We start from the raw sequence: 22935 nt of genomic DNA, 5'->3' as shown, positions 1-22935 counted from the left end.
GAAGGATTGCACTTATTTCCCTAAATTATTTCCCTAGCAAGGTCATTTGCCACTGCATGTTTCCTAGGTCAGAAGGTACCAACAGTACAAACACTACCATTTTTCAGAGAGGTCAACTCCCCACCGTTATATTTACAATTGGGATGCTTCTCAACATTATTAGGAAGTTTGTCTCTTCTTGACTTTTAAGTTTTTAAGATTAGAAATGTTCTTGGGAGTAGACCAGCATATTAGAACCTAAAGCCATTTTAAGATTTTGTACTCAGACTTGAACCTAGATCTGTATCCCACAAGTCCTCCTCTCTTTATTACAAGAAATTACACCATACCCAGCTGCACGTTGAAATGAATCAGCTCCTGAAGGCCTTTTAAACAATGGATCCAGTTTGGGCAGATTTGGAATTCATCCCAATAATGGGATGAGTTCCAGGAAACATTAAGATAATCCTAGATTGGGGGAAGGTACAGAGGACTAGGAAGGAATTCTCAACACTTGTGTAAGGCTGGGGAAGAATTTTAGATGTGCAAAAGGGAACTAGGGGAGAAGGATAAGGAAAAGATTGGAGAGGTGGTGGTCATCCCATGGTACCTACTGCAACTCCACTGAGCCCAGCTCACATGAAATTTGCTTGCTGAGACCACTGTATGCAGTGCTGAATGCTACAGATGCAGCATTCAACCTTCTGCATCCATCATGAGAAATATTAGTATTAATTTATAAGGACACTTCTGTAGAGGTCTGACCTGGGTTTTCATGCTTTTGAATAGATTCATAATTAAGAAGAACTTTCTGCTGTAAAATTTGTAAGCCTAATGTCCAGAAAACACACATCTCTTATGTTCCATGCCGATATAGATGTGGTCCTAGCATCCCTCATAAACTCCAGAGAGAGCAGAAAAGATATTTGCACCTCAGTTACAAAACTCAGACAAGAAACTTTAATATTCCTACCATATTTTGCTGATCATGGAAGGTCCACATTTCAGGCCAGGCTCAGGCCCCGTGTAAGTTATATAACTTTCAGGGACACCAATAGTATCTCCTCCCTCTTACATCAAGTCTGAATTTGGCCCATAGCATTTGTTAAATCACCCAGAAAAACACTGATTTAACTTACAAGACCAAAGCAGTCTGATACAAATAAAAAAACGGAGCAGAGAGTGAACAGAGACATACAGAACCAAGTTTCTGGCCAAAAAGCAGTCCCAGTCACAGCCTGACTAGCTCCAGACCTCACCATCTGGTTTCAGACATACTTTCTTAACATTAGTATATCAAGTAAAGTAAAAAATATGTTGTCTTAGTTCACACGCAGCACCGAGATTCCAAACTCTGATGATAAATAATGTACAAAGGTGCGAAAGTACAATTCTGTTTGTCCTGGGCCTCTCGTTAGGGAGATGTGAGGGACGAGGAGCAAGGGGCTGCTGCAGAGCTGCCACCTGCGCCGGCGCAGCAAGGGCACCGGGAGCACCTGGGCGGTCCCTTGGCCAAACACCCCGCGTGCCACCGGCCGGCCCCAGTCCTGGCGCACTGAGCCTCTTTTCATGGGAAGCATTTTGTGTTCCAGCACCTCACACCCACAGAGCCTATTTTCTAGGACATTGTTACCTTGCTGTTATTTTACACTTCCTTCCCAAAAAGCTTCAAAGTCTATTTTTTAAACATATATTTATTAAAACTTTCTCGCACTATTCAAAAGAATATTTGAACGGCCACTCGAAACCCTGCTGCCTAATGACTGCCAACTTGCTGAAGAAAGGAGGCGAGGGAGGCTTTGCTTTGTTGGGGCGGGGGGGGGGTGTGGAGAAAATAAAGAGAAATCGGCCCAGCTTCAAAGGGTGCATTTCCATAATTGCCCTGTAACTTTGGCAAAATAAATCTGAAGGCCTGAGAAAAGCGCAATCTCTCAGATGAGTGCACTACAAAAGCCCCAGAGATCCCCAGTCCCACTTGTTACCATTCTAATTCAGTGAGAGAATTCGGTCCCTAACCTCGGTAACAAAAGCCATGAAATCACCATCCTCCCATTCCGATAGCCCATTCCCAAAGAATAAGACCTTATCCAGCCTTTGTCTCCATCCTGCCCACGGACACTCAGTACAAGTTAGGATAGCGTTAAGGGGAAGAACAACTGCTAGAGGTTTTCCAGACCGACAATTTAAACCCTCGGTCTCAGGTTCTCAGTTGCAGATATGTGTGCTCCTATGTGATGGGGGGAGATGGGGGTCTGCTTCTGGCTTATTTTATTATCACAACAAGCCCTTTTTTTAGTATATATGTAGCTGAATTGCCAAACTTCCCAGATGAAACACGCACATGTGAGTTACGCAGTATTTTTTCTTTGGAAAGGCGAAAATATGAAACACGCACATGAGAGTTATGCAGTATTATTTCTTTGGAAAGGCAAAAATACCCTCCACAACTGTTTCTAAGATTTAATGTTTGTCTTCAGTAGTACATGATCTTTAAAAAAACCAATGATAGTAATTATAAATAAAATTTACAGAGAAAGTGTCTAAAATGGCTTTGCTGGCGCGGCCGCAGTCCCAACTTTGTAATTCCTTGGTGAAAAAATGACTGCTGAATGTGAATAGTAGGTCTTTTACAGCAAAGGCCCAATCTCCCGTCATTTGGCCCCTCTCTGACTTTTTTATTTTCTCAATAAGACGAGCTTTTGTGGCAATGTTCAGTATGGACAATCAGGACAGCCTTATAAAGGGATTGAGAAGGGCACACAAAGGGCTGCGGCAGCATCAAAGCGAACCCGGCAGCACAATAGAGATGACATTTTTACATCCCAGGGCTGGGGCGGGCAGGGACTGAATACTGTGTCCATAGCAGTGTCAGTAAACAATGAGCAAAGTGGGAAAGGGGTGAAAACACAAGTCAAAATCTTTTTATTGAAGCCCCCTACACATTCATTGGGCATTTTCAGCCCTGCATTTGAAAGCTCTTCCATTTACTTACTCTCCGGATTCTCCTATTTAACTAACTGACTGATGATGGCTCCATTTTGATATCCAAAGAAAAGAATGGGAATTCTTCCTGAAGTGAATATATTAATTCATGAGATTTAATTGCATTTTATTGGCAGTAAAGAAAATATTAGCTGCGTGGTGCTGTTCTTAAAGGGACACTGCCATCTTCAACACCACATTTAAGAACCATGCTTAAGAAGCACCAGCCTTACCTGCAGTACTAGTCCTGCCTCTGATTCTTGGAAGCAACGTTTGTCTTTTAGGTTGCCAGTTTCCTGCATTTAGCTTTTTGGGGGGGTTTTTTTTGCATCACAAAACCAGGCTGGAGTGTTGTGTTTAGCTGGTTTCTCGTTCAATTTCTTGTGCCCAAGCCCAAGGTCTCTGTGTGGTTCAAAGTACCAGCATGGAAATTGTAAAACCAAAGGATTTAACCCTGGTCATTTAGCCGATTCAGGTAATCTCAGCAACTACACCAGATGCCAGGAGGGCAGGCATGAGCACTAAAACTTGCTTTTCCTGGCATTTTTAATCCGGAATCACATGGAAACATACTTGTTAGTATCAGGTTATGATTTAGTACACCAGAGGAAATCTGTCTATCAAGCATAAATTTCTGACATTGTCTTCTGTAGGAATGCCTTGCAAAAGTCTCCGTCTGAGAACACCGGCACTAGCGCCGCTGTTCAATAGCCATCTCAAGTGTCCTTTTTCATTAAATTATTTTGGAATGGGGCTGGTCTAATCTCCTAGCGAAGCTTTATCTCTCTTGGAAACAAGTTAGACTGTAATAGAGCAAATCGATGTTTTACTCCTTGTATCTAATTTCACATTACATCTACAGTTTTAGGCACTTAAATTTTACTGCTAAGGTATCTTGAGTATTGCATAGTCCAGTGTGAATTATACTAATGATCACTGAGAAATTCAATAGAGTGACTCATATATTTGAGAGAGAGAGAGAGAGATTTTCTTTTCACTGTTTTGCTTGAAAATAAGTATAATATTAATGTATTAAAACCTCAGATTTATGCATACCCAGTAAGTAATTTTATTCTAGCCTGGCTAGCTGGCCTACTGACATGCATTTTCACCACTGCTAAAAATAATGAGGAATCCAAGTGACACACATTTATGGCTAGGAGTGCCATCAGATCCCTTGACCTAATTGAGCATGCCTACACACCTTAGAGTGTTTTGCATAACCAACTTAGACAGCAGGAACATTTCCAACCAGATTGATTGACATATTTTATTTCTAACTTAAGCTTAATCATGACCAAGAATGATTCATTTATACCTTTCAAACTTTGGGAATTGACACAGGAGACAACCAAGCTGCAGATTCCAGTGTAAGCAATCATGTAAAGGAAAAAATATATATTAATATAGTTTATTAGCCTACTTAGCTGCTGCACTTGATGTAATAAAATGGATTAATTAGCTGGCAGGGGAGTTACTTTATTTTATAAAATAAATGTCAAAGTAGATTTTTCGCAGGAGAGGTTTTGTCCTAAATCACTCCTCCACTAACCATTTATCTGAAGTCATGTACAGAATCTAGAGAAGGTACCGTAAGGTACAGTTTATTTTTTTTTATAAGCCAGTTGGACAAGAGCTCATCTCCCAGCAATAACCACATTGACTCTCAAACCAAGAGAGTTCTCAGCTTTTAAGGCATAAAGTACCTTCAAATAAATATCAGCGGTTTCCACACACCATGCCTTAAACAGGAACAAAGCCTAATAGAATAGACTGTAATAAAAGTGCTATTTCCAGCATGTGTGTATGTGGCTGCTCTACGCTGAAAATGTCCTTTAGCACTTTTTAACCATATTCTCTAGTGTGTCAGCAAAGAGACTCCATCAGAGTATTTAACATTGCTGGGAGCAAAGGAATAAAGTGGAGTCACTGTTGATTATTACTCATTAGCCACAAGGACATCCACTTAACATGTGAATAAATGAATGACACCATGTCCTAATGGAAATGGCCTCAGTGTACCTTTAAGCAAAATGTTGTTTAATATCTTCCATTTGCTGAATAGTAAAGAGGCCTGTTGGACATGCACAGTTAGCAAGCAGCCATTGTTGCTTTGTTCCAATTTCAGCATTTAATAAAAAAGATGTTGTCTTGACTGCAGCAAAGACGGGCCTCAAAACCCCGGGTGGCAGCACAGTCTCATCCTCACTCTGCAAATTCAGAATTTCACTGGCATCCTAAAGGGTTAATACCCATAAAGCAAATGAAGCCTTAGAAGGTACACGATCTTCATTATTCTGCTTTACGTTCAAACATATAAAACAAAGAACATCTGATATCTTTATTGGTTTTCTTAGATAAAACGCAAGCAAGTTATAAGCCTTAATTTTCTTATTACCATTTGTTAACAAGGAAGATAACACTCTCAAAAGTACTTGATTAGGACTCCCTTTGATTTGTATCTTGTTATGATTTCCAGAGCATATATTTTTGTATTATTACTTTAGTACACTGATCGTTCTGATCAAAGTGATAAAAAGAGGTATTTTAAAAGTATAAATATTAACTATGCAGGTAAACCACATAATCTGAACAGCATCTTGAACACTGCCATGCTGAAGCATGCTTTGGGAAACAAATCAGAGCTGAGATATACATTGCTATCTGGAAAGCTGGTAGGCTGGGCTGGAGGAGCCCTTTTGCCCTCAAACCCCGGCAGCAGGAACTTACATTGTTCAATTTTTTCTTTTCTTTTTTTTATAGCTACTGAGAAAGCTGCAGGTATAATATTGAAGATATTTGCTATATCACAGATGTAAATACTCATGATCAGAATCCATACAGAATACATCTGTTATTACGGGGATAAACCAGCTTTAACTATCTAAGGAGAGTAACAGCAAGCGCATTAGCTGACATGAGAGATTTGGGGGGTATTATAACGCATGGTCTGATGCCTGGTTGTGAAAATTGTGCTCGATCTTTTCCTTACTCTTGTAATTTTGTCTGTATAACAGTTAGCTGTACTGGAGGCAGCTCACTGGTATTTCTCGGCTCACAGGGCTCTCTCCTGTCTTATCCCCGGGCTGTGATGGGCACTTTGGCTGCAGTGAATGGGAAGCCTGACACGGCCCGCTACGCCCAGCGAGCCGCTCCCAGCAGAAGTGGGTCTGACAAGTTGGAAGTCTCTTTCTCCTGCCTCCTCCTCCTCGCCGGCGCTTCCTCCAGCCAGCCCTGCGCAGACAGGGAGCGAGTGGGAGATGATTACATCAATCAGTGTCAGGTCTGGGAGCTGTGATTTATGAATATGCATAATGAGCTCTCACCTTTGAGAAGGACTAGCTAGGGAGATAATTGATTAGACAGGAAAAGAGCAGCCAACAGAGAGGGAGAGGGAGGCCTCTCTGCGCCGTCTCGGGCAGGCCTGGCTCGGGCTCCAGTGAGCCTGTCAAGCTGCGAGAGTGATTTCTAAAAAAAAAATACGAGTAGGATTTTTAATGTTTTGTTGAAACACGCATAACAAAATGTTTCCTCACAAAATTAATGGGAATTTTCTCCACATTAGGGAAGCCGGGCAGGCACAAAGGCTGCTTTCCCCCCGCAGGGAAACCAAGTTCTCACTTCCAGCAGCCAAAGGGGCGGCTTTCCCATGGCTGCCACGCAGCCGCCGCTGCTGCGGGAGCGTTCCCACCGGCCAGGGCGCAGGGAGAGGGCTCTGCTGCAAAGGAGCCTTTAATGGAGGTGGAAAGCTGGGGATGCAATTGTTTTCCCATCGTGGTCTCATTATTTTCTTCCATCCCCTTTAAGCATCTGTCTGGCCACTGTGTGAAAGTTTCTATGGAAAACCCACCAGGATGTCCAGAGGAAGGGGATGTGGAAATTTGCCTCTAGCTTTCTCTCCCCCCACCCCTCCCATTTTACATGCCATTAATCTTTTTTTTTTTTTTTTTCTTTTTTCCTCAGCAAGAATTGGCTAAGGAAAAAGCAGGGATACAAAGTGCAGAGAGACTGGGTAAAATTTACATGAGAAACAATCCGTTTTCTAACCACCCACCCACAGAGTTTCCCCTTGTTTCAGGAGCCTGTCGGAGCAAAAGAGGGGGAGCAGTTCCTGGCAGAAAGACAGAGCTGCGAGGACTGCGAGGAGGCAAACACCGTTTCCAGGGCAAGCTGTGGCCAGAGGGAACGTATGGGGAAAGGAAGGGGATGTGGTGGGGAGAAAGCAGAGATGGCAACACTGCTGCAAACTCCGCGGGTCCCTTCCCCGGCCTCCCTGGAGGGCCAGGGCCAGCTCGGCTGCTGCCATCGCGACCAGCAGCCCCGGGAGGCTGCAGGCCTGCACCCGGCGAGGCCTCTCCCCGCCGTAATGCCTGCCAGGAAGAGTATTAATCGTGAAATATTAAAACACGTATCTAAAATGTGTGTATACACGCACACACATATATAGTGTAAACATATATATAAATCTTATCAGTTACAAACGCCTAGGATTTAAAATGTAGTTTATCGGCCTAGCGCAACCCAATCCTATAAATAATACATTCCTATCACTATGACCTCAAAATGTCAATACCGCGCAGCCCTGCACATTTGCATATCTTGTACTGTCTAAACTTGAAGCATGTCAGCTATGTGCTTCTGTTTGTACTTTAACTTCATTTTAACTCTTGCTTCCTAGCTCCGAGCACCCTCCCCCTCAGTAGGGTCTGTCACCAAAACGAGAAAAGCACCAGCTATTTAATCACCGCCTCTGTAATTATGCCATTTCCAGGGATGCACGGAGAGGAAGGGTGGGGGGCACACAGACCCCCTGACCCAGACGGGGCTGTTAAGGAGGAACCTGGGAACAAAAGCGGGAGGCAGCCGGCCCTTGAGCTCGGCCTGCCCGGGAGCTCGGCCTGCCCGAGCTGCCCCGGGGGCGCGGGGATGAGCAGGGCCATCCGCGGGCACCCACTGCTGATGGTAAATTGGGAAGAGAGGAGGGGAAGGGAGGGGGGTGCTGCCCCCGTCCCCCAACAACCATCACTTGGGATGGTTTTCATCTGACTGCGAGGCAGGAGGGGGCCGGGGCCGCCTCCCCCCGCCAGGAGCCGCCGCCGCTGGGAGCGGCCGGAGCTCTCTCCCGGATCGGGCCGGTTTTCAGCACTTTGCTGAGGACGTGAAGCTACAAGTTCTGGGGCCGGGCTCGGCTGCAGGCGCGGCGGGAGAAGCCGCAGCTCCCGGGGCCGGTGCTCGGCGGAGCCGCCCAGGGGGGGCTGCGAGGCGGGCAGCCCGCCCGGCGCGGAGCGGCGCGGAGCTCCCAGCCAGGGGTGCGCAGCCGCGCCTCGCTCCTCGGTGCCGCCGTGTCGGTCGGTCACTCCCGCCCGTGTGCAAGCCCCCAGGAGTGGGGGGGACGCCCCTGGCCCCGCCGCATGCTCCGCGCAGCCCCGCGGACTCGGCCAGCCCCGGGCCCGCTCCCCGTTCAGCGGCACAGCGGGTCCGGGGGGAGCTCCCCCCCTTCTAAAACCGACCCAGGGGAGGCGGGGGGGGGGGGGGTGGGAAATAATACTGCTCCGTTCCCGACCCGCTGCGGCGCTGACGACCCCCGAAGTTTCCTTTCAATTAACCCCTCCCGCGCCCCGCGCTGCCACCGCGCTCCGCCAGGGCGGGGGGGATCAATAGCCGGCACCCCGGTAATAAGGTCCTCGGGGGGCGATGGATCACCGCCGGGCCGCTGCCGGCTGCCCCCGGGCTCCCCCCCGGCGCCGCCCCCCGCCTCGCTGGGGCAGGGCGCTGCCCCCGGAGCCGCACACGGACACGCACCCCCCTACACCCCCTTACACCCCGCGGCCGCCCCGCCACCACCGACCGCCGGGCCCCGGGACGCGGCGGCGGCGCCTGCAGGGGGCGCTGCGGCTCCAGCGTTCGGCCCCGCCGCCGCCGCTGCGGGAAGGGCCGCCCGCCCCGGGCCGCCACCGCCCCGCCCGGCCCCGCCACTCGCCCGGCCCGGCCCGGCCCGGCCCGGCCACGGCAAAGACCCGCTCCGCCTCCAGGCGGCCCCGGCACCGCCGGCCCGCCGCCGCCCCGCGCTCCGCCCGAGGATGCGCCGCTGCCGCCGCCGGCCCGGCCCGGCCTCGGCCAAACAGTGCCCGGCGGGGGGAGGGGCGGGGGGAGAAAAATAACTCCAGAGGTGGGAGAAGAGGGTGTAGTCAAAGTGGCAACAGTTTATTTATTAGCCAAAAATATATACTTTCTTGTACAATTTGGTTCACACATATGTACATTTTTACTGTATGTACAAACAACAACAAAAAAAAAAATCGAAACACCTAATTCTCACTGGACTTCCAAAAAACCTCACAAACTCAGCTAATCCAGATGATAGTAGAGAAGCGGGAATTTTTTTTTTTCCTTTTTAGTTTTAATATACGGACATGCTTACAAGTTGTAACTATACAGAGATTTCTTTTTACAATCATTACAACAATAAAAAATTAACTATGATGATGACAGCGCCGATAGAACCATAGCGGCATCAAGTTGGTTCTGGGGCCTGGAAAAAAATGACACAGAAAAAAATATTTAATAGGATTTCTAGTCAGATTGGGCTGGCACAATATTTTTAACTGTAGGCAGCACTAGTTTTGTTGTTGTTGTTGTTATATTTTTGAAAATAGATTTCTAAATGTAAAAAGTTTTCAGAGTGACTTATGGCAAATTTATTTAGCTACGAAAATACCACGGGCCCGATCCCCGTGGTTTCAGTCAATCGAAAGAGTAATGGATTTCAGTGACTGCTACGCCAAACTCAGCCTCCGAAGTTTTCGTGCTAGCTGGGGGTTTTTTGATTTCAATATATTTTTTTCCTACTGCCGCTGTACTTTTCCCGCAGACTAAGCGACAGCGGCGGGTGGCTGCTGCCGTTCCGGGCGGTGCTCGGGGGAGAGGCCGGCGCCGGCTCCCGATACGCTCCCGCCCGCCCGGCCAGCGGCCCCCGGCCCCCAGCACAGCCACCGCGCGGCCCCGCCGCCACCGGCCGCCGCCACCGACCTGCCCGCGGGGAGCGCCCGCCGCGTCCACAGAGAGAACAGCAAAAAATAGATACATAATCAGAATAACCCACCGCGCACGCAGAGGAAGAACAAGAAACCGCCCTGGAAAGGGAACTCAAGAAGCGGAGAAAATAAGCTAACCATTTACAACTCCCCCTATATATCCTTGGGAGACTGAGGAAGCAATCTCTTACCGCCTCTGCACTGGCTGGAAAGCTGTCTTTATTAACTTTTTCTCTACTTCCAAGGCACTAGATCGATCTAAAAAGAGAAGAAAAAAAAAAAAAAAAAAAAGCGTTCCTTTACAGCCCTCATTTTATTTCACACACCACCACCCCACCCCCCCCCCCCATCCCTGAATGAAGCCTCTAGACTCTCTTCTCAGCAAGTTGCAAACACGACAAAACGACCGCTTTGCTGCAGGAGTGACCGTCGAAAGGAAGACAAACCAAGCCCGGAGCAAGCCTTACGGCCGGGTCCTTCCCACAAAGACGATTCGAGCAGCAACAACAACAGCAACAAAAATTATCTCCGTCGGAGGAAGGTAATTCTCGGGGCTTGAGACTAACCTGGCGAGGAGGCCACCCCCGCCGCCGCCCCCGGGGCCCCGCGGCCACCCGCCCGCCGCCACCTGCGCCCCGACGGCTGCGCCGCACCGCGCCGGGCCGGGGCCACCGTGAGAAACCCGCGGGGCCGGCGCCCCCCGCCTCGGCCCCACGCACAAGGTCCCGCGGGGCCGCCCGCGCCGCTCCGCGCAGCACCGCCGAGCCCCCCGCGGCGGCTGCCGGCCAGTCCCGGCCCGTCCCGGCCCGTCCCCGCCGCGTCCCTCAGCGGTCACCTGCTCCGGCGGGCTCCGCGCTCTGCGCCTGGTCCGCGGGCCGCGGGAAGGTGGCGGCGGCGGCGGCAGCGGCGGGGGGGGCGGCCGGGGCGGCCCCCAGCCCCAGCAGGTGGGGAGTGTTCAGTAAGGCCAGCGGGTGCGGGGCCGGGTGGTGGTGGTGGTGGTGGTGGGCCGGGAAGGCGCGGTTGGTCCAGTTGGGGAACTTGCCCAGGGGGCAGGAGGTGACGAGTCTGTGGGGCGGCGGGGGCGGCGGGGGGGGCAGCGGCAGCGGCTGGGGGGCGGCCGCCGGCGGGGAGCCGCCGCCGGGAGACTTGCGGGGGTTGTCCGGGCTGGTCGCGGTCTCGGCCAGCGACCAGATCTTGGGCTTCGGCAGGGTGCCGGCCAAAGCGCCGTCCGTCGGGGAGGAGGCGGCGGAGGAGGAAGCGGAGGAGGGGGGCGAGAGGTGGTGCGGCGGAGGCTGGAGGGGCGGCTTGAGGGGCTCCAGGCCGGCGGGGGCGGCGGCGGCAGGGAGCTCGCACTTGTGGTGGTGGTGGTGATGGTGGTGGTGGTGGAGGTGGTGGTGGCGGAGGTGGTGCGGCTCCCCCTCGGCGGCCTTGAGGTAGCGCTCCTCGGAGCCGGGCAGGTCCTCGAAGCCCTCGGAGCCCTCCGAGTCCGTCTTGGAGTCGGAGTGCAGGAGGTCGGCGTCCTGCAGCTCGTCCTCCAGCTCGTCCTTGTTGCTCTCAATGTTCTCGGTGTCGATGTTCTCCAGGTCGATCTCCTCCTCGTCCTCCCTCTTGTCCTCTTCCCCCTCGTGGTCGCTCCCGTAGGAGTTGCCCTCCTCATCCGTCCTGCTGCGGGGGGCCCAGGTCATTTTGTTCTCCTTTTTGAGCCGCCGCCGCGCGTTGGCGAACCAGGTGGAGACCTGGGTGAGGGTCATTTTGGTGATGATGGCCAGCATGATCTTCTCGCCCTTGGTGGGGTAGGGGTTTTTCCGGTGCTCGTTGAGCCAGGCCTTGAGGGTGCTGGTGCTCTCCCGGGTGGCGTTCTTGGGCCGCGACGGGTCCCCGAACTGGTACTGCCCGTAGGGGTAGAAGGCGGGGTGGTGGTGCGGGAAGGCGGCGTGCTGCACCCCCGGGCTCTCCTTCAGCTCGTACTGGGCGCCCTGCAGCGAGAGGGAAGGGGCGGCCCGGCTGAGACGGCGCGCCGGGCCCGGCCCGGTGCCCCTCCATCCCGCCGCCCCGCCGCCGTTACCGGGAGCAGAGCCCGCTCGGCCACCAGCGCGGCGGCCGGGCCGAGCTGCCTCCCCCGCCGCGGAGCGCCCCGGCCCCGCCGCCCGGGGGACGCTCCGGCCCCGGCAGCCCGGGCCCCGCCGAGGCGGGCGGCCGGTGCCCGCGGGGTGCCCGGGAGGGAGGACCGGCTCCCCAGGTGCGTGTGCGCGGCGGGGCCGCCGGCAGCCGGGGCCGGTCCCCGCAGCCGTCAAACCCTGCGGGCGGAGAAGGGGAGGGGGGGGGGGGGGGGCCGAGCCGCGGGGTCGCCGCTCCAGCCCTGCCCCTCTCCGGCGGCTCTCCCGGGGCAGGGCAGCGCTGACTCCCCGTCTCCCCTGACAGCCCTCCCGGCGTCTTCCGCGGCGGCCCCCCGGGCCGATCCCCCAGCGCGAACCGCGCCCGGGCCAGCCCCGGCCCGAGCGTCCCGGGGAGCGAGCGGCGAGCCCCGGGAGGGGCCTCTTACCAGCTGGGGGAAGATGGGCAGCTCGGCGGCGTAGGGCAGGAAGGCTCCGTAGCCCTGGGCGGCGGCGGCGGCGGCGTAGGGCGCGCCGTACATGGAGGAGAGCACGTTGGAGAGGGTCCCGGACGGGGCCAGCTCGGCGCCGCCGCGGGAGCCGCCGCTCCCCGGGCGCTCCGCCGGGTAAATCGGCCTGATGTACTGGTAGCCCAGCTGGGGGAAAGACATGGTGGGGGAGCGGGGGCAGGGGAGGGGGGGAGGAGGAGGAGGGGGGGGGGGGAGAAGAGAGGAAGAAGGGAGAGAAAGGGGAGAAAGTAGCAGGGCCGGGAGCGGAGGAGGGAGCCGGGTCGCTCGCCCTCGCCGGCCGCCCGCACTTTCAGCGCCTCCCGCAAACTCCGGCAGACATGGGGGGGAGCCGGGGGTGCGCGGAGGCCGCGGGCTCCCTCCTGTCCTCGGCCGCCGCGGTAAACGATCCGATCGCTTCTTTCTTCTCTCACTTTTCCTATTGATCTGAGTGGACCCAGGTCAGGTCCTAACAGATTGCCTGAGATTATTGGGACTCTGGGCTCTGATTGACATTTCTAGTCTCTCACAAGCCCCTCCTATTTCTTTTAAGTCTCTCTCTCTCCCTCTGCCTCCCTCTCTCTCTCATGCCCAGAGCTCGCTCTCGCCGGGTTTGTCACTAGCTGCTCCCCCCCCCCCCCCCTTTTTTTTTTTTCCTAAATCTGTTTACTGACGTCGCGATCTTTTATTTGAGTTGCTTTCAAATCTCGTTTTAGCGATCGCCAATCAGTTGTGTGTTTTACAAAGGTTTAACCCTGCCTCATGGTATTCTAATTATACAGAGATAGATTTAGATATAATTTCTTTCGTAGCGCCCCCCCCTCCCCCGGAGCATAGGAAACCAGGGTGTCAGCTGTGAGCGGCACACGAGAGGGACAGGAAAAAGTTGTGACATTTAAAAATAAAGGCTCCCCCCCACCCCCCCCCCCCCCCCGCCCCGTCCCCCTTTTCAGGTTTTCAAATTTACAGCCTTTCCTTGCCCGGGTTCATTTTGTTTTCTTTATTAAGATATTCCCTGCTTCCCTTCCCCCTCTCCGGCCCTGGCGAGAGTTACATCTCCTAATATAGATTTAAAAGTCTATTAGATTTTTTTAAAAAATTTGCATTTCCAGAGCTACCTTGAAAATTTTCCTAATGTACTGAATCTTTAAGGAGTTCTCTACATTTTGTCTGGCTTAACAGTGGGCAGATACAGTGGAAAAGCTAAGTTAATTTTCCTCCTAATAAGGGACTTCAAAGAGTTGTAGGTCACAATTTTACATCAAAGGCAGAAAAGAAGGCAAATTAAAATCTTAACAAAGGAGAGACGGGAGCAGCCCTCTGGGCCATTAGTAAATAAGTGGTGTGAAAAAAGGGACAATGACAGGCACTGGAATTAAACTCATTAACACCTTTTTGTCTTGGTGCGAAATCTCTAATTAGGAAATTTATGATCATTTTGCTTATTCCCTCTGTTCTGAATCACTACAAGGCTTAGAAGGAAGTACCTGGTACGTGCAACATTTGCAAAGGGAGCAGTGGCACCGGCTTGTAAGGAGCTATTGGGAGGGAGTCAAGATACGGTTTAATTACCGAATAAGATTTTTTTTTATGATCAACACATTTTAAATTACGGTTTGCTTTTCTTTTTTTTTTTCTTTTGACGCCCCCCCTCCTTCTCTGAAACCAGCGTGTGAGTTGCAATTTAGCCTGTTAAGAGTAGTTAAAATACAGTTCAATCACGGCGCGTCTTTGGCAAGCGCCAGTGTGCCCTGCGCCGCTACCGCCGGGCGGAGGGAGAGGCTGGAGGGAAACGGGGAAAGTTCATACAACCTGTGGGGCTGTGACTGCGGGCAGGGGAGAGCGGACCTGAGCCTGCCACCGTTATCGGATTTTTTAAATACTCGGTGTTTGAATTAAAAAAAGTTTGAAGGGTCTTTTGAGGAGTTGAGACTGGAGGAGAGCCGTTTAACCGTGTTCCCCTCTCTTCCTAAATACTCTCTGGATTTATTGCCTTTAAAATATGATTTAGGTACGATATAACCACTGTGCCCACAGTATGGATTTTTATAACTACATTTCTTTAAAAATGAAATTCATGTCAGATTATGCAGTTAAAGGAATCGACCTTGATAGCTTGCTATAATAAAACTATATCAGCTTGTAATAAATGCGGATTATAGCAAAGCAAGCTCCAGAATTAAAATTCCCTGAATCAATATATGAAAATCTGTAGGAAACATCTCTAATCGTATTAAGTTCATCTTTATAGCATTTCCTATCTGCTAATCTAGTGCAAAAACAACTCTGGGTTGGAGGAATTTATTTTCTTCTATTCAGCGTTGCTCCTGTAATAGCTTTTGATAGCACAATGCAAGGAAGATAACAATATTAAATTCAGTTATAAGTTTATTTCTTTTTAATTCAGAAGGAAAATAGGCAGCGAACCCCACGTCCTGGTTTGCTTTAAACTTTTCTGTGGGAAGTGCTCGGCTGGGGCGATGAGATGTTGTGGGGGTCGACAGAGAGTTTGGACGCAGACCACAACTTTTTAAAATATCTGCCTGGAAGAGAAGAGGGACGAATATGAAAAATCGGACAAATCAGTCGCCGTTTGATGCAGTCGTGCTCGCCACCCTGGTGTTACAGTGGGGCTGTGCCCCCCACGGGCGGGCGCGGGGGCACACCCGTGTCCCACATTACCGGACCCGTGTTTTTGAGGCTGCACGTCTGGCACGGAGTCTCAAAGATGGCAGGATTATTTTGTGATTTTTAAACAACAGCACAATCAATATGAGTTCGTCCTCCGCGGGAGCCGCCGGCAGTGGCGGGCAGGGCTGGGGTGGGGGCGGCCGGGGCGATGCGGGAGCGGGGGGTCCCCGGGGCCGTGGGGGGCTGCCGCGGGGAAGAGGCGGTGGGCAGCCAGGAGGGAGACACGGGAGGCGAGAAATTTATGGGTGCGAAAGGATCCAGGTCAGGGTGAGGGATGGTTTATTAATGGGCAGGAAACGGAGAGGAAACGTAGCCCGACCAAATGGACGGGAGGAGAAATCTGCAGGGATGCAGTTCCTGGCTGAGGGGGGAGGAAAAAAAAAAAAAAAAAAAAGCGCAGAAGACAGCAAACGGTGGGGGAGAGAGGGAGAAGAGAGAGAAGACATCTTCCCGGGCGTAGGGTGGGGGTGCGGGAGCGACGGCCAGGGCGAGGAGCGCCGCACGCCTTGGCGGCGGGCAGGAGGGAGGGTTGCTGCGGGGACAGGACAAGCCCGGGCCGGGAAGCAGCCGGGTGCGAGGCGAGGAGCGGGGCCGGGCAGGGCGAGCGGGGGGCGGCGGCGGGAGCGGAGCAGGGGGGGAGCAGAGAGCGGAGCGGACGAGGAGCGAGCAGGGGGGAGAGCGAAGCCGAGCGGGAGACGCTTTGCCTGGCTGGAGCCGAAGGGAGATGCGAAGGGGCGGCTGGAGCCGGCTCGTCCTCCGGGGCGGCCGGGAGGAACGGCGCGGGGCCCGACGGCCGCCGACCCCGGGGGGAGCCGCGGCGGCGGGGCGCTCCTCGGCCGGACAGACACGTGTCTTCTGGCCGGGACCTGTCAAAGCCGGGAGAGCGGCTCCTGATTTATTACCCCAAACACACCCACCCCCCCCTCGCCGCCCGCCCTCCCCCCGGCCTCGCCTCCCTCCTCTCCCGGCTGGCTCACACGGCCGCCGAGCTAAAACCAAACCTCCCCCCGGCTGCCGCCGGGCTTCCCCCAGTCCCCAGCCAGCTCCGGGGCTGCGGGACCAGCCCCGCCGGGAGGAGGGGCCGGGCCGGGCACCATCCGTGGGCAGCACCGCGCCAGCCCCGATGCCGCTGGCAGCCCGGTCTCGGTTCCTACGGCTCACGTCCCTCCGCGCCCCTCTCCGCCCCCTCCGCCAGGTCACGGGCCACGAAGGGGACCAGGGGACACGGCCCGGGAGGTGGCCCCGGCCCGGGGGTGTCTCTCGCTGCCGCAGGGCCCGGCGGGGAGCCGGCGGCTGCCTGCTGGAAGCCGCGGGAGAGCTGCCGGCGGGGCTGCGGGCTCGGGCAGGCTCCTGCCGGGGCGTGGGGTGCCCGGGGTCCGGGCCGGGGGGAGCCGCGCCGTGCCGCAGCACACGCGGGGACGGGGCGCGGCCGCCCGGGGAAGGGGGTAAACAAACAAGTGGGATTAGGAGCAGGGCCGCGGTTAAAAAAGAGTTAAAAAAATAGAGGGAAAGATCAAAGCGCTGGGTAAAAGACTCTTCAAATTACACGTTTGAAGCTTTTCCATAATTCCAAGGCGACAGATAGATAACAAGCTGCACATTCCTTATCACATATGGAATCAATCTGAAAGGAGTCTCTTGATCAGAATCTGTTAATTGCAGTGACATATGATTTGGAAAGAAAACACAATTAATGACCCTTCATGTTAAGGCTTTGGGACGAGGCCACTGACAATCTGCGCTCTGCAGCCGACGTCAACTTTTTTTATTATTATTGTTATTATTAGTAAACTATTAAAGGGAGACATTCCTCGAGCCTCGGCGACTGTTTTGTCTCCGTCCCCGTTGCAGGTTTCTTCAGAGGGGGAGGAGGAGGGAAGGGGACGGGAGTGCCTGCGCGCCTTTCCTTCAAGGTTTGGGGAGCTAAAATGATTTAGTACCTTGTCTGTAAATCTAATGACCTAAGGTGAGAAAAAATACTTCATCTTTTATTATTACCATTTGTGGTGAGCGTTACCAGGAAACAGCAGAACCCGTTTGAAATGGTAAATATATGTATCCATTTAAAACCCATTATTGCAGAGATTTTCCCAAAGCGAAATAAAGCAAATCTCCCCAATCCCATTTTCTAGCGCCCTCTGCCCACGGCTCCCCTGGGCTCCGCCGTCCCTTCCCCCTTCCCGGGCGCTGGGACCGCTGAGCCTCGGCCCAGCCTCCCTGGGTGCTGGGGGTGCTGTGGGGAGTGTGCGGCAGCAGTGGGTGCTCCGGGGCTGTCTGTGCGCCACGCGTCCTGTAATGTTAGGAAAGGAGGGAGCAACATTTTTTAAAGCTTTACTCTGTCATTAAAAGGTAATGGCTTTGTTTTAGAAGGGAGAGGTTCATTTGAAGGTTATAAAGCATACGCTTTAATAGGATCGAAGTGAAATTAGTTAATAAGAAAATGCTGGCCAGAAGCTCTCCGGGCTTTTAAGTGCTCTCCAGGCCATTTAGGGAAATTGAATAAGAACAGACTCTGTTACCTGCAGCCCCCACTATTATCTGCAGTTCTGCACGGAGGCGAGAAGGGAAAAATAGTGCCTGAGAGACCTGAAGTCCCATACACCTCCTGCCAGCCTATTTCCTCGAGAAATACCGTCCTTTTTCTGCTCGCAAACGTGTTCTCCTCCTTCTTCTGCTGCTTTTAAGCAGACCAGACTACACTGTGTACCACAAGGGGGTAAGCAAAGGTAAAGGGCCATCAGCCGATGCTGAAGGCTCCGGGGGCAGCCCTGAACAGCAGCCTCGTCCCCGCCTGGGCAAAGCTGGCCTCTGGGTGTTATTTTTTCCCCTTCATTTCTCTGACGGTTTTGTTCCCACCGTTGTAGTGCTTTGCTGATTTGCGTTCGGACCGTTGCCAATAGGTCAGTATATTGTGTTACCTAACTTCCTATCTGCTCCCTTTAAACTTTATAGTTTTTAGAGGTGTTAATAAAACCTTTCCTTTGGTAACTCGTTCATTAGAAACCCCACCGAAACCTGGAAAGACTTCAGAAAAAAAGCAGCGCTCAGGAATGAGAGGTTGGGAGAAGGCTTTTGTCCAAAAAATTCATAATTGCTGTGAATCTTAGGAAACATTAATCTTTATAGGAATTTGTGATTCATATCTGTGGTTTGACCGTTTGGGTGATTTACAATCTGTTAGTGCAATTCACTAATTTTATGCCAATATATTTTATGCACCCGGTTAGACTTTCCGTGGTCCATGGGAACGGGCGGCTCTCGCGCCCGGCCGGTGCCGCCGTGGCTCTGCCTCCCACCTCGGCCCGGGGATGCTCCCGCTGCTCCCCGGGAGGGGGGAAGTGGGCACAGAGTCCACGCAACTGTGGGAAACTTCCCCTCGCCATTTCCCGTCACATCTTTCCTCGCCCGCAGCCCCGGCGCTCCTCGGCCGGGCAGGGGCCGCCTCCGCCGAGCCCCCGCCTTCCTCCGCGGCTGCGGAGATGTGCGCGGCTCCGGCGGGAGGGCTGCAGCCTTTGTAACCCGAAGCCGGGATGTCCCGGATTTCTCGAGCTTTACCAGAGGGTTTAAACCCGGATTATTCCCCTCCTGCTGCTCCTGTACGCCCGCAGTGGAGCCTCCGGCACGGTGCAGCGGGGAGCCGCTTCCCGCTCCCTGCCCGGCACCGCGGGGGGGGGGTGTCTCGGGCCGCCCCGGGCACTGACCCGCCCCCTGGGGCCGCCGTGATGGGACGGTCCCGACGGGACGGTGCCTCTCCGGCTTCCCCGGCGGGTACCCCCGTTCCTCCGCCGGGAGGTGCCCCCCGCGGGACGGGGAGGGGGCACCTGGCGGGGGGGCCCGGCTCGGGCCGGCGCGCCGTGCCAGGGAAATGCAACTCAAACGACGGCTCTGGAGGCGTCCAGTGTCTGCGTGGAAGCAGAGCGGGGCATTCCCCGGGTGAGATGTTTCAGCACTCTCCGGCCGCCGCATGGGAAAACTGGGGATGCGGACAGCTTCGTGTAATTTGTAACTGGGTTTATTAGCTGGAGGGGAAAACACAAGCAAAGAAAAGGAGCAGCAGCTGCACTGAAGATAACACTGCGCAGAGCCTAATCTTGTGACACAATCATTAATTACTATTGTATTAATTACTATTTTTCCAAAACAGTCCCCGCCCGGAAGAGCTTACAGCCCACATCTGCTGTGTAATGATACTCTGGTTTAGAAACGATTCCCCCATTAGGTCCCAGGTAGCGTTTACAAATGGCAACACCTACAGTATCAAAGCCCGTCATCTTGCAGCCTGAGATTTTCTGTCCCATCGGCCTGAGTAGGATGATTTTGATGCCGATAAAATGCATTTAAATATCAAAGTCTTTATTCACGTACATATTCCGTCCAAACTTTTAGATCGCGATGGTGTAACTGCTTTATTTGCTCTTCATCCCACGGATGCTGCCTTATATCAGTAACAAACAAGCATTGATTTTATGGTAAAGTCACTTTGGGATGGGAATGAGTAACTCCAGGCAGTGCTATCACTGTATTACATGGAAATGGCCCAGGTAACAAGATGAACATTGATTCAGCATTATGTTTGATCAATAATGAAATAAGTAACTTCAGGGCCAAATTAAAATGCAAGCTGGCTTAACGCTGCCAGCTTCTGGGCTAAGTGACAAGGCTAATTCAGCAGGGAAATGGCAATATTTGCATTAGAGGCTGCATCTGTTGTTTGGTGGAAGAGGCTGGATCTGCAATAACGCCGGGTAAAACTGCAGGGAGCGGGTTTGAGGGAGTCCTGCCGGTGCCCGGGCCGGGGGGGGCCGCCCCGCCGGGGCAGCGCCGCTTCGCCCTCGGCTCCCCTCGGCTTTCGGCCACGGCGGAGCTGAGCTGCAGAATAGACTTCAGGGCGGGTGACAGAAACCCAGCGTGGTCCGTTTCGCAGATAACCAGATGGTGTTAGCACTTAGCGAAGGAAATACGCTTTTACAAACTCCTCGGCGCACGGGAGCCCGGGCCCTGCCTGCGCCCCCGCCCTGCCCGCCCTGCCCGGGAAGGCTCCGCGGTGGAGGCGAGGGGGAAGGGGACGTGATTTAGGAGATGAGTGGGAGCATGACCAGAGCTCCCTGGATCGGCGGCCTTTGGCCCGGTTTATCCGCTGTTTTCTCCATGGCCGCTTTTTACAGCTCTGCCATCATTATCGGGACGGTGACACACATTGATTTCCGATAGCGATTGTCGCCTGCAGCTGGTCAGCAGGGGCGAGTCGCCGAGGGCAGAACCTCGGTTAGGGGTAGAAAAGGTGTAAAGTGTAACCCCCTGCCCAAAATCGGAGCTGGAACGGCACGGAGAGGGAAGCCCGCAGTGATTCACGGCCGCTCGCGGGTGGGAGACCGGCAGCCGGGCCGGGCCGGGCCGGGGGGAGCCGCTGTCACTGGGGGAGCAGTAGGCCCCGGGGGGGTGAGGCGGCTGGAGCTGCCGGTGTGTGCGTGAGGAGGCTGCGGGCAGGCACGGGAAGACAAGGCGGGCAGCCAGCGTGTAACATAAACTGGGGACACCAAGTATTGTGGCATTTTTCTAAGTTGTTAGTTTTTTAGACATTTTTTAAACATTTCCTCCAATGTGAAGGAAAAAAAAAAAAGGGGGGGGGAAAGAAAAAAGCAAAGGAAGGCCTCTCCCCGAAAGACCAGGAAACACCTCTCAGTTCAGCCCGGGCTAAGCCGAGTGTGCCAGAGGCGTGTGTGCCCCTGCCCCATGGCTGGAGACACCCCGCAGGGAGAAAGCGCGGCTCCCTTTCACCGGGGAGGGGACACCGGACCGGCGGGGGCAGGGGGGGCCCCGACGGCTCCCCCAGCGGTGGGTGGGTTTCTGCCCGCCCGACACCGGCGCTGCTGCCGGCCCGGTGCAGCCCTGAAACCCGAGCCGTAAATAGGGCTCAGGGTGGCGGAGGTGCGGCTGGAAACGGATGATGTGGCGGGTGAGGGATGGCCCGGGGGGGCGGGCGGCAGCGCGCCGCGGGGGAGAACCGCTCTCCGCCTACGAAGGGGCCGCGGGCGGCGGGGGCTCGGCGCCCCGGCGAAGGCGAGAGGAACGGGGGGGGGGGGGGCGCGGCGTGCGTGGCGTGGCGTGGCACTGCACGCACCCCTGCTCCCGCCCCTCCCGGGCGGCAGGATTCAGCCCCCTCCTTAGGATGTCGGTGCAAGCCCGGAGCGGGGGTACAGACCGAGCGGGGGGGTGGGGTGTGTGTGGATTTAGGGCAGGCAGAACGGGAGCCCGGTGCAGCCCTCGCTTTTCAGGCGGTGGGGGAGCCGCCGTGGCCCCGCCGCAGCGCTGCGCGGCCGCGCACCTGGAGCCTTCGGGGAGCGCGGGGGCGGGCGGGACGCGGCGCCCGGACCGTGCGAAAAATAAAAGGGGCCGGCGCTGGCGTTATTGCTCTTTCCTCTCCTTAAGCAGGTCAAACGCGATCGTTCAGAGCTATTGATTGCTCCGCGGGCTTGTAGTGATTTGTTAAAAGTAAGTAAGGGCGAGCAGGAGGTGCGGAGAACAGCTCCGGGATCAGCCGTGGAGGGAAAGCGCGGGCGGAGCGGAGCGGGGCGGGCTGGGCGGAGAGGAGCGGCCGCGCAGGGGCGGGTGGGGGGGGGCGCGGAGCCGCGGCCGAGCCTCCGCGGGGCGAGCGAGGAGCTCCCGGCGGCCGGGCCGGGCTGCGCGGCAGCGGGAGGCAGGAGGCGGCCGGGCGTGCTCCGCGCAGCCCCGCGCACCGAGCGTGCTCCCCGCATCCCGCACACCCACCGCGCCCCTCCTCGGCCCGGGGCATCCCGGCATCCCCCCTGCACCCGTGTCTCCAGGTCATTCAACGCAACCCGCCCCGTGTGTCCCCCCACCAGCAGCTCCGCGGGTGCAGAGCAGGCTGCAGGGACGATGAAAATCCTAGGGAAAAACACGGGAATAAGGGAAAGGATGGAAATTGTTACATAGTTAACTTTAAAGGCCGAATGGATTTTATGTTGAGGGGTAAACACAAAACCATCTACTAAAGTCAGACATGCCTTCTTTTTCAGGGCTAATGGAATGAGTCATCGACAGAGTGGATTATTTAAAGCACCATGTGAGTCTATAATCATGTATATATACAAGTTATTATATATTGGAAATCTGTCTCCTCCACTCCCTAGTCTCTTATAATCCTCTGACCAGGAACCAGGCAGTCCCCATGTGGAAATTTAGAAAAGAAAAATCAGTAATGCTCTTAGCATCAAACAATAAATCCTGAAGTTATTTGCCACCACATTTAATTAAATATTTTGAAAAGAAAACCCTTGTGATTGATTTGCCTTCTGTATTGATCCAGTATTGATCCTTCGCGTCTTGCTAGTCCAGCTGTGGCATGTGCTAAATGGCTGCGATGCCTAGGAATACCTTGTTATGAATTGCTCCTTAAAATTCACCGTAAAGCTTCCTAAAGACTCAGGTCTAGCAAATTTAGTTTGCTTGCATTGGTTTACACATTCCATTTCCGAAAGCGATCTCCTTCAAAATGTTCTGCTTTACTTCCCACCCCCTGTTTCAGGACGTCGTGTTATTGTCTCCCTTCCGCCGCCCCACGCGCGATTTCTCGCCCACCCGTAGCTTTGGTAAGGCAGGCAGCACATGAACACACTCGTTAGAAAAGTC

General features: G+C 54.0%; 1 protein-coding gene and 1 long non-coding RNA gene across 4 annotated transcripts in view; both read right to left on the bottom strand.

Moving 5' to 3' along the window:
- IRX3 (iroquois homeobox 3) overlaps positions 1-13193 on the bottom strand; it is a 58345-nt gene extending 45152 nt beyond the window's left edge. For 2 of the 3 annotated variants that reach the window (XM_074881404.1, XM_074881405.1), the window contains exons 1-2: positions 12538-13193; positions 10831-11971 (exon numbers count right to left, since the gene is read on the bottom strand). In XM_074881404.1, the coding sequence (XP_074737505.1) occupies positions 10831-11971; positions 12538-12759 (1363 nt within the window). In that variant the 5' untranslated portion in view covers positions 12760-13193. Of the gene's footprint in view, positions 1-9144; positions 9494-10186; positions 10254-10830; positions 11972-12537 lie in introns of those variants that run through there. The other variant, XM_074881403.1, reaches the window with a different exon arrangement.
- Positions 13194-14964: 1771 nt separating this feature from the next.
- Positions 14965-16181, bottom strand: LOC141948852 (uncharacterized). Its single transcript, XR_012630566.1, has 2 exons — positions 15990-16181; positions 14965-15137 (listed from the first exon to the last, which is right to left on the bottom strand). It is a non-coding gene; the product is annotated as an uncharacterized LOC141948852 (long non-coding RNA).
- Between the last annotated feature and the right edge of the window lie 6754 nt (positions 16182-22935).

The sequence above is a fragment of the Strix uralensis genome, chromosome 12 (assembly GCF_047716275.1).
Source record: "Strix uralensis isolate ZFMK-TIS-50842 chromosome 12, bStrUra1, whole genome shotgun sequence".
NCBI classification, from domain to species: Eukaryota; Metazoa; Chordata; class Aves; order Strigiformes; family Strigidae; genus Strix; species Strix uralensis.
The sequence above is the reverse complement of the archived record's forward strand: the minus strand, read 5'-3'. Positions and strand labels throughout refer to the sequence as shown.